Source organism: Electrophorus electricus, chromosome 7 (assembly GCF_013358815.1).
Source record: "Electrophorus electricus isolate fEleEle1 chromosome 7, fEleEle1.pri, whole genome shotgun sequence".
In the NCBI taxonomy this organism is placed as follows: Eukaryota; Metazoa; Chordata; class Actinopteri; order Gymnotiformes; family Gymnotidae; genus Electrophorus; species Electrophorus electricus.
Window position 1 is genome coordinate 27,870,201 of NC_049541.1, and position 11,569 is coordinate 27,881,769.

Below are 11,569 nucleotides of genomic sequence, written 5' to 3' on the forward strand. Positions count from 1 at the left end.
TATACACACATACAGATGCCCCATGCACATCCACACACACACACACACACACACACACACACACACACACACACACACACACACACACACACACACACACACACACAGTTCCATGCCATTAGACCGCCCTAAACTGTTGCAAATGCTCTCAAAGCAGACAGACTTCTAAAGCACCCCTGTGCTGATTGAGTGTATATGTGTGTGTGTGTGTGTGTGTGTGTGTGTGTGTGTGTGTGTGTGTGTGTGTGTGTGTGTAGGTTTGTTGGTGTTTTACATAGAAATAACAAGTAAATGAGCAATGTATTTTGTGTATGTGTGTGTGTGCACATGAATGTGTGTGTGTGTGTGTGTGTGTGTGTGTGAGTCCATATGGAGACATCTGTTGCTTGCTGAAAGGCTGATTCATTCTGCTATCTTACCTCTCCCCCTCAGCACACTGTGTGTGTGTGTGTATGTGTGTGTGTGTGTGATTGTGAGTGTGTATGTGTATGACTGTGCATGTGTGTGTGTGTTCGTTCATCTGTTTGTCACTGATTGTTGCATCTCCATTAACTTTGAATACTGGGTTGGTGTGGAGTGAAGAATTCAGCCCAAAAACTTCTTCACAATTTGTTGTCTCAAATGTTACATTTTAAATAAATAAATTATTCTATATTTTGTTGCTCAATCATTGACAGTACTAAATTATACAGTACCACCCTTTGCAAAGAAATATGTTACTCAACAATTCACCAAATTGAGCGTGTGTGTGTGTGTGTGTGTGTGTGTGTGCATGTATGCATGTGTGTGTGTGCGTGCGGGTATGTGTGTCTGTTTGTGTGTGTGTGTATGTGTGTGTGTTCTGTGATAAGCACCTGCCGAAGTAATTTGTCCTGATTATTTGAGAGGACAATACTATCTCCACATACTTACATACTTTAGAACACTAGCAACAGAAAAGGCACACTGGACAGGGGATCATTCTCCAAGTGTGATATTAAACATTCACTAGTTGGAATATTTTGATGTCAGCTTTTGACAGCACTAGTACTATTAACTATCTTTTAGACAATAAAATTTGAATGTCACATGTTTATAATTCTAATTACAAGAATTAGACTGTAATAATTTCATGATTTTCTGAAGACATTTCAAGCTGCACTGATTGTAGATGATTATTTTATTTCTCTGCACATTTGATAATCCTTTTTTTTTGTGAGCCATGTTTTTTAATCTAAAACATTCATGTAACTGATCACAGAGGGCATATGTTAAACCGTCCCAAAAATATTGTTTGTAATCAACATTTATTTTAATCCAAGATGCAGTTCATATTTTGGCCAGTGGATCACACGTTGACAGGTGCAGCGCTGGGAAGGACTGAAGGGAAGGCGCTTTACTGTGAGGAACTGGCGCCACCTCGCGTTGGACACATAGAACTGCCTAATGACGTCGTTCTGTAATGAATGTTTGGAGCTTGGAGGACTAAATCAGCGTTTCCCCCTTTTTGGATGGCAACCCCGGGAAACCAAAAACCTTAGGCACTGCACACTTAGCAGAAACCTGGATGATAAAGAACGAGGCCTGTGTTAGTAAGGACAGCATAATCTGAGCAGAGACGAAGTTGGAAAGCCCTAGTGCCGCATTAGATAAAACCTGACAGTAAAACAGCAAAGGTCAGCCATGTTCTGTTCAAGTGGACCTAGATTCTATATAAAACCATTATCAGTCTATATTATATATAAGACTACATTATATATAAGACTACATTATATATCAGTCAATATTATATGTAAGACTACATTATATATCAGTCTATATTATATAACAAACTACATTATATATCAGGCTATATTATATATAAGACTACATTATATATCAGGCTATATTATATAAAAACTACATTATATATCAGGCTATATTATATATAAGACTACATTATATATCGGTCTATGTTATATATAAAACTACATTATATATCAGCCTATACTAGAAATAAAACTACATTATATATCAGGCTATATTATATATGACTACATTAAATATCAGGCTAGATTAGATATAAAACTACATTATATATCAGGCTACATTATATATAAGAGTACATTATATAACAGTCTAAATTATATATAAGACTACATTATATATCAGGCTATATTATATATAAGACTACATTATTTATCAGGCTATATTATATATAAGACTACATTATATATCAGTCTATATTATGTATAAAACTACATTATATATCAGGCTATATTATATATAAAACTACATTATATATCATAAGACTACATTATATATCAGTCTATATTATATATAAAACTACATTATATATCAGGCTATATTATATATGACTACATTATATATCAGGCTAGATTAGATATAAAACTACATTATATACCAGGCTACATTATATATAAGACTACATTATATAACAGTCTATATTATATATAAGACTACATTATATATCAGGCTATATTATATATAAGACTACATTATATATCGGTCTATGTTATATATAAAACTACATCATATATCAGGTTATATTATATATAAAACTACATTATATATCAGGCTATATTATATATAAGACTACATTATATATCAGTCTATATTATATATAAAACTACATTATATATCAGTCTATATTATATATAAAACTACATTATATATCAGGCTAGATTAGATATAAAACTACATTATATAACAGTCTATATTATATATAAGACTACATTATATATCAGTCTATATTATATATAAAACTACATTATATATTAGGCTATATTACATAATAAAACTATATTAGAGCTTCTGTGACCCCCTTCTCTTGAATATTTCTAAAGATTATTAGGACTGTTTTTCTTTTTCCTCAGTTTGGACAGAGCACTCTCAACCATTTCAATACGAGTTATACTGTGTATGTGACAAATAAACCAAACTTGAAACTTGAAGGTACTGTAGGTGGCGCTGGCGGTGGTTCGTCGTTCCAGCCGCTGCAGGAGAAGAAGAAATTCCACGATGGCTGCGCTCAGGGTCGCGCGGGGCTTATTTAGGTCCTGCCGTGGAGTTCAAAGCGTGGATTATGATGCGCGAGCGCTGTTCTTGGGTGCGCGCCGGCCGGTTTGTACTTCGTCCTCGGACGACAGTAAGTAAAACATTTTAACTTTGTCAAATGAAACGCAGCTGACGCAGTTGTACGTCCGTATTGTTGACCTTGCGCACGTCTCCGCGCTCGTGCGCTAATGTTAACCCGTGAAGGCGACGTTTCCCGAGTCGCACGTGCACTAAGCCCGTTTGCACCATGTTGCAAAGCTGAGCATCGCGCACATATCCGCGCGCCAGGCACCTCAGACTGTATCCGTTTGCTCCAGCGTGTATCCGTGAATGTGATGGAAGTGTTTCGTTGTGTAGGATTGTGTTTGTTATTGTGGCTTTTGTGAAGGTGTCACGTTTGAGGTGCTCGTGTTCACGGTCCTGCGGCAGCTTTACGTGTTTGCTGTGCTCTGTTTCCATGGTTTCCGGCTGTGAAGGTGCTGATGGCGTCAGAAAAGCCCAGTTCGCAGATGCTGAAGTTCAGGAGATTTTGACCAGAATTACGGGTTTGGACCTGGAGCGAGTGTTTAAACCCATTAAACGGGAGCTAAAACCACCCAAGTATAAACTTATGACTGACGCTCAGCTAGAGGAGGTAAGCGTTCAGCACGACGTTAAAACCCACCACCTCATTACTGGATGTCCTTTTTAATCTGAGTTTCTTTAATTTTAACTTCCTTTCTCGTATGTGTGTGTGTGTGTGTGTGTGTGTGTGTGTGTGTGTGTGCGTGCACACACGTACCTGTAGGCAGTGCTCCGGGCGAGGGAACAGGCTGGGAAGCTTCTAAAGATGCCTTTAGTCGTGCCTGAAAGGCAGCCCATAGACGATGTGCTCGCTGAAGACACTATCCTGGAAGGCATGGACACAGCCAAGCATGTCTTCACTGACATCACCTTCAGCACCCCACACAGAGTAATGTCTCTCTCACACACACACACGTACTGACATCACCTTCAGCACCCCACACAGAGTAATGTCTCTCACACACACACACACACACGTACTGACATCTCCTTCAGCACCCCACACAGAGTAATGTCTCTCTCACACACACACACGTACTGACATCACCTTCAGCACCCCACACAGAGTAATGTCTCTCACACACACACACACGTACTGACATCACCTTCAGCACCCCACACAGAGTAATGTCTCTCACACACACACACACACACGTACTGACATCTCCTTCAGCACCCCACACAGAGTAATGTCTCTCTCACACACACACACACACACACACACGTACTGACATCACCTTCAGCACCCCACACAGAGTAATGTCTCTCACACACACACACACGTACTGACATCACCTTCAGCACCCCACACAGAGTAATGTCTCTCACACACACACACACGTACTGACATCACCTTCAGCACCCCACACAGAGTAATGTCTCTCACACACACACACACGTACTGACATCACCTTCAGCACCCCACACAGAGTAATGTCTCTCACACACACGTACTGACATCACCTTCAGCACCCCACACAGAGTAATGTCTCTCACACACACACACACGTACTGACATCACCTTCAGCACCCCACACAGAGTAATGTCTCTCACACACACGTACTGACATCACCTTCAGCACCCCACACAGAGTAATGTCTCTCACACACACGTACTGACATCACCTTCAGCACCCCACACAGAGTAATGTCTCTCACACACACACACACGTACTGACATCACCTTCAGCACCCCACACAGAGTAATGTCTCTCACACACACACACACGTACTGACATCACCTTCAGCACCCCACACAGAGTAATGTCTCTCACACACACACACACGTACTGACATCACCTTCAGCACCCCACACAGAGTAATGTCTCTCACACACACACACACGTACTGACATCACCTTCAGCACCCCACACAGAGTAATGTCTCTCACACACACGTACTGACATCACCTTCAGCACCCCACACAGAGTAATGTCTCTCACACACACGTACTGACATCACCTTCAGCACCCCACACAGAGTAATGTCTCTCACACACACGTACTGACATCACCTTCAGCACCCCACACAGAGTAATGTCTCTCACACACACGTACTGACATCACCTTCAGCACCCCACACAGAGTAATGTCGCTCACACACACACACCCCTCTCTGTGGGCTTATTGTAGCATTTTGGGCTTAATTACAGTGCACTGTAACCAAGTATAATGACGGTCATAAACTGTGTTGATCTGAGTTTATTTATTGTGTAACAAGCCTAAATAAAACACTCTGTGTAATCTATAAGGATATAATCAGCTTCCCAGTGTTTTTAAAAGTGTAACAAAACAAACACATTTGAAGATCAACACTTAACTGGAAAAGGTTGCAGTGACACTAAATGTGCACACGTGCTGATGGGTAGTTCAATAGCAGCTCAGAGTGGTAAAGCTAATTCAGTCTTAATTATGTGAGGTGGGGCATCGGTGTGTCGGGTCTGCAGGATGTCGGTGTTCACTCAATGAGTTTCTTTGTTGTGCTGAAGCACCTTGTTGTGTGCAACTCGATTTCTGTGAGAGATTCTGCTGGAAAGCTTCGGGTGCTTCACTCGCATACAGGAACCAGGATCAGTTTCCTTTGGAGCAGGTGTGTGTGGAATGGTGATGTCAAGACACTTTGATGTAGCGCTCCTGACTCCTCTGACATGCGCCACCTGAATCCCCCCCCCCCCCACCAGGAGCGGTTCATCGTTGTGAGGGAGCCGAGTGGAATGCTGAGAAAAGCAACGTGGGAAGAGAGAGACCGTCTCATACAGGTGTACTTTCCCAAAGAGGGCCGTAAGCTTACGGCGCCCCCTATCTTCAACGAGGAAAACCTCAAGGTATCTTTGAAGCAAACAAAAGCCTTCCTGATTTCAGATTATGGTGAATTCAGCCTCTTTGATCCACCCTGTGTCTTCTGGGTCTGCAGGTGATGTTTAGGCAGGACAGACATGAGGAAGTGCTGAACCACTGCCTCGTCCAGTTTGAACCTGATTCTGCGGACTTTAAAAAGGTGCGTGCAACCCTGGGTCGTATAAACGTACTGATGAGTGTCACGTGCAGGAGCCTGAGGTTTGTGATGCTGTACCATGTTCGCAGGTGCACACGCTGGCCTTCGAGCACCTGGAACAGGAGGCCAAGTATGAGGTTCTCCGCTCCACACGGTTCTTTGGACCTCTGGTCTGGTACCTGGTCACTAGACGCAGAGTCGACGGTCTGCTGACAGACATGCTTCAGAGAGACCGGTGTGTGTGTGTGAGAGTGATTACAGGTGCTGTACAGTCAGAGTGGCTCAGTCATACAGATTTCAGTTGTACATTGTCTTGGTGACGTATGGTTGCAGGTTACAGGATGCATTGAGTTTGGTGCGGCTGTTTAACCTGGTTCATCCTCAGAGTGACTGTGCCTTACAGGCTGTGCAACAACAAGCCACAGGGTTGGACTTGCTCAAGGTAATTAAACACACACACAACTACACATCAGGTGAGCTGGCCCTGCAGTGTGTGTAGAGACAGGCTCCACAGGCTAAATATAACCCTTCACTAAGTTCCATTTGTCCAGTGTGTCATAAATTTATATTGACAGGGTTGTGTGTATTTGTTAAAGACTGAGACGTGATAGGACAGGTCAGGTCAGTCGTTAACCTAGTCTCAATGAATACAACTCGGCGTACATGTTCAGCCTCTGTCTGCTAACCTCAAACCTCTGAGTAGCCAGTCATGGTAGACCCTTAACCCTGAGTAGTTGGTCATAGCAGGAGTCAAAGTTAGGACTGTGTGTGTGTTCATTAGTGTCTGTATGCATGACTGTACACTCAGAAGTAAACCGTGCAAGTCTCATGTGGCTTTAATGAAAATTGCTCATAAACAAAATCTAACTTAACTTCAGTGCCTGTTGCCTAGTGTGTTGAAGCTTGGAGGTTTTTGCATTCGTCTGTCTTTGTTCAGATCTTTGCTGATTGTGAGTCTCAGAAGTCTGGATTCATCAAACTGGCTCTGCAGACGTATGAACACAGCGGCACAGACATTGTCTTAACAGCTCCACAAAGCAAACCTGGAATATCAGCGCAGCATCTGCAAACTACACATGGAGAACTCGGAATACCAGACTATAGATCTTTCTGAATGTTTGTATACATAATGTATAAATATTAAGTTTAAATATGAACGTTGTGGAATAGTGAGAACACGGCCAATGGGGGAATTTGGTGCAGGATGACGGTTACTGTAGCGCTGTGGGGAAATAAACTGGCTGGCTGCTCTCCCTGCCTACTAAAACGCTGGCAGATTTTGCTAAAATACTCCGTTGTACATTGTGTTTTTGGTGAATCCACAGATTTATGTTCATTAATGTCTCAGTAAGTACAGCAGACAGCACTGTTACGTGATGACATTAAACATGTCAGTTCATCATGGAAATCAATCCTGAATGATTAAACTGGGGAAGGGGGAGTTCCAGAGTGTCACCCAAAAATACTGGCTTTAATGTCCAATACTGAACACACTCTAGTACTGAAACACTGGCTTTCAGGTTATTCTGTACTTTAAAAGACTGACTGGGTCAGAAGTTGTTAGAGGCTGACTGATAAAGGAGATATGTGGTAGAACCTCATGTTGTCTCACTCACACACGGCGGTCGGTTATCTACAGCTCACACGTGATTCACAGATTACATTTATCTGCCACTTTTATCCAAAGCGACACATCTTGAGTAATTGATGGTTACTGGCAACCTTGATCTTACTAGTCCAGTACCTTAAGCACTGAGCCACTGATTTTTAAGTGGCATTTACTAGGACATGTTGAGACCTGAAACAGCCAATGTGACCATATGGATTTGATTTAGTTGATTGCTACATTATCCTCGATTTAAGTGGGATTGCTGACATCTGTATGCAGTTTCAGGTTCCTGCCTACAACTGACAGCTCAGCAGGTTCAGTCAACATCCAGCAGAATGGACTTCATTGCTGGAGGGTTTTTTTTGTATTCTGAGGAAAGTACAGGGTGAGCACTTCCAACGTTACTGAGTCCTCACATTATTAGATTATATGGCCCAAACCAAACATTACCATTCGGATCAGATGAGATTCTGCAAACACATCTGACCACTGATATGTTTAAGACAACACATGTACAGTAGATCATAGATTTAATTTTTCTTTTTCATCCAGCAACTCTAGTCACAACACACAACTCTTCTGCATACTGCCTGGTCTCAAACACCCTGGCAGGAGAACATCAGGATGGTTGCCTCAGTTACACCACTTTATTAAAATCGCATATGCATATGTACATTTGTACAGTGACACTGAACTCAGGGGGAGTCTTGGCAGGATGTTGAACACTCAGAGTATTATTGCTTCTTCTTAAAGACCTGATGGCAGACTTTGTCTTGGCATGTGAACTCCTGGAAGTGAGATGAAAGTGATTTGAGAAAGTGTCTCAGGAATAATACCATTCAGCAATATTAATGTAATAGCACATGAAGTAATAACATTACTCATTTGTGTCATTAAGTCATGGCAAAACTTGTTCTTAACTTGTTCTTTTGGCCACTTATTTAAAAATGTAGAACTTTGGAAGTTTATGGCATAAGTAAAGTGGTTGAAGGGTTAGGCTGGTGTTTTTACCAGATGAAGCAGGTCTCCCTCAATCCAGTGTTTCCAGCCACGGTTCTCCTTCTCGCCCTTCTGAACACACACCAGCTTCTCTCCTTCCCACGTCACCAGTGTCTGAAAGTTCAAGGCAGGAAGCAGGTGACACACATCACGACTGTACCGAAGCATCACAGCAGAGTAAGATTTTTAGTAAAACGTGGATGAGGGACTGTATGGCCCTTCTGGAACACAATCTACTCTGTTCACACAAAACTGGATTTGCACTGAAGAGAACATCGAAAGATGTTTGTGATCTAGTGTTTAAACAAATCATTGGTTGCGTGGCTGATTTGTGGTCTGTGTGAAGGAGAAATGACGTTCAGATCAGAATCTGTGTTGTTGTACCGTGAGTCACTGCACTGGCAAGTACTTGCGAGCCAAATTTGTCACTTTTTGCTGTCCAGCTCTGAAACCTGATGGCTTTATCCATTTTTTTTGTCATTTTGTTCTCCTGCACAGCAGTGATTAGATATGCCCCTAATCTGAGGGTCAAAACTCCCTTTCAAACAGTGTAGGGGAAGCAGAACACCGTTCTGGTTCTTGTTGAAAATGAAATAAAGGTGAGTCATTTGGGGCAAAAAGCTAATCAGCAGCTGGCAAATAATGGAGCATGTTCTCCAAGTAAGAGACCAGATACTTGGTTTTGTTTCCACCACACACAACCCTCTACCTTGACCACTCTGTTGTCCAGGCCCTTGGTGTGCTCTTCAAACTCCTCCCCAACAGTGAAGTTGACTTCATAATTTCTGAACGTGCTGAGAGTTTTGGTCTCAAATTTATCTCCATTTTGCACAAAGACCTTTGTCTGAGTGAGGTGTGCAGCAATCTTGCGTGTAGCAAAGTCTATATCTGAGAGAGAGAAAAAATATGAGTGTGAAAAGGGGTAATTCCTCAAATCCTGCCACTGGAAAACTATAATTATATGGATGGGTCATGGAGGTTAACCAGTACAGGCCAATTATCTAATCTTTGTTATCATGGTAAATGAAACACTATGACCTGATCAAAAAGAGTCCATGAAGTGGCAGCACCTGGAACTTATACTGCCTCAATAAACATGTCTGATACCATCTTACCAACAGCATGTAAAGTAGAGTTACATCTGCATGCAAAAAGTGAATCTGAAAACAGTCAGGCAAACCAGAGCAAATGTCTTTTACATCCCAGTTTTGTAGTCTGCATTTTTGTGAGGGATAGATTGTTTGCTCTGATTCAGCAAAACAGTGAACACAGCTTCAGAGAGACTGAGCACTCTGACCCTTGGAGAGCAAGACATTGAACCCGTAGCTAGAGAGCTACATTATGCTGACCTTGGAATAGTAAAAGGGCAGTGGTGTCTCAGTGGTTAAGGTACTCCTCTAGTAATCAGAAGGTTACCAGTTCAAGTCCCACCACTGCTAGGTTGCCACTACTGGGCCTCTGAGCAAGACCCTTAACCCTCCATTACTGAAACTGTACAGTCATAATTGCAAGTCTCTCTGGATAAAAGTGTCAGCTAAATGCCGTAGATGTAAAAGGCGTATGAAGATGTGAATGTAGGGGCAGAGGACTTACCCAGTGCCTTCATAAACTCTTCAAAGTTCTCGTTGCTCACCATTTGCCATTGTCCATTAAAATCTGCCGGCATGGTGATACTGACGTAGTGGTGTGTGTGAGGGTCAGAACGTGGTCAGATGCTGAAGACACAGCAAAACTGAGCCTATTATAGTGGCGGTCGGTGATGCGTCTCTCTCAGTGTAGAGTGGAGTTGCAAAGTTCAACTGATAACATCATTTATTACCATTAAATCCAGAGGGAAGGGCTGAGACAAACACTCAGCTCCTAACGCTTCTCTAAAGATCAAAAGAGTCATTAGTTCAGATTTCCTGCGGACCGGGGAGCCAGGCAACTCTCCCAGACAAGCACAAACGCCCCCCTGAAACTGCTGTAATCAGCCAGCACACGTGAGCTGGAATAGCTTGATAGGATCACAGCAGATATGAAGGCTGTTCTCACAAAATATCGATGATCAAAGCTCTGGACCCTGGAACTGCAGAGCCATCTTAGTATCTGCCTTTTGATCAAAATGATCATTGTCACGGTAATCGCTGTGCTAAACATTAACACGCTGCCAGTTTGCAGAGGTACCTGTGCTCTCCCGGAGGCAGGACTAACGCAGGACTAACGGGCAAAGCTATTAAGCCTCGGTCATTTGGTAGCTTCTGATTCTCCTTTTTCACAGCACTGAAAATTATTGGTTTGGGGAAAAGAAATTTAGAAGCAATCCCCTCGTTCTGGAAACTCCAGTAACACCTGTGTGCAAATACATATTGCATAACATACCTGCAACATGGTTAATCCCAGTGAATTGTGCAGATTTTCTGGACGGTGGGTCTTTGAAGAGGTACTTCATGCGGTTTGCTGTGCTGGGGGGTTACTGGGGGGTCCAGAGACAGTGGCAATAATGACCATGAGAACGCACGTCAGATCAAGACCTTCCCTGCTGTTCAGTTTAGCAGAGCCCAAGACAGTCAAAGGTCAAAGTTTACAGAGAAGTTAAAGGTTAAAGTTTACAGATGTATGTCTCATTCAGAGTACTGCAGAGGTGTGAATGCCTGGTGGAAATGGCTCCATGGACTAACACGACTACACACTTCATTTTTATTTAGATTTTTTAATAAAGTTTTAGCTTTTTTTCCATTTATTGCATGTGTGTGTTCTAGTTCTTGTAACTTGCAGGCATAATTGAGTGTTTTCCTGAGTTGTAGTTTAGTACAGTTTCTAAACTCTCATCAGCTGAAGGTACAGCAGCATGACTTGGAGGAAACCACCTTGTCATGACACGAGGGT

General features: G+C 42.4%; 2 protein-coding genes across 5 annotated transcripts; one reads left to right on the forward strand and one right to left on the reverse strand.

Moving 5' to 3' along the window:
• The first annotated feature begins 2,989 nt into the window (after nt 1-2,989).
• On the forward strand, nt 2,990-7,383 carry mrps22 (mitochondrial ribosomal protein S22). Of its 3 annotated transcripts, none has more exons than XM_035528655.1 (8): nt 2,990-3,127; nt 3,498-3,670; nt 3,824-3,988; nt 5,780-5,923; nt 6,013-6,096; nt 6,183-6,328; nt 6,427-6,535; nt 7,031-7,383. In XM_035528655.1, the coding sequence occupies exons 1-8, from the start codon at nt 3,001-3,003 to the stop codon at nt 7,205-7,207; spliced, it is 1,125 nt and encodes a 374-aa protein (XP_035384548.1). In that variant the 5' UTR covers nt 2,990-3,000; the 3' UTR covers nt 7,208-7,383. The 3 variants fall into 3 exon arrangements, with proteins under 3 accessions (XP_035384548.1, XP_035384549.1, XP_026878068.2); XM_035528656.1 differs by having other exon boundaries at nt 3,504-3,670; XM_027022267.2 differs by having other exon boundaries at nt 3,513-3,670.
• An 865-nt stretch (nt 7,384-8,248) lies between these two features.
• Nucleotides 8,249-11,519, reverse strand: rbp2a (retinol binding protein 2a, cellular). Of its 2 annotated transcripts, none has more exons than XM_027022285.2 (4): nt 11,063-11,519; nt 9,411-9,589; nt 8,714-8,815; nt 8,249-8,490 (listed from the first exon to the last, which is right to left on the reverse strand). In XM_027022285.2, exons 1-4 carry the CDS (start codon nt 11,130-11,132, stop codon nt 8,437-8,439), a joined length of 405 nt encoding a protein of 134 aa, XP_026878086.1. In that variant the 5' UTR covers nt 11,133-11,519; the 3' UTR covers nt 8,249-8,436. The 2 variants fall into 2 exon arrangements, with proteins under 2 accessions (XP_026878086.1, XP_026878087.1); XM_027022286.2 differs by having other exon boundaries at nt 10,295-11,519.
• Between the last annotated feature and the right edge of the window lie 50 nt (nt 11,520-11,569).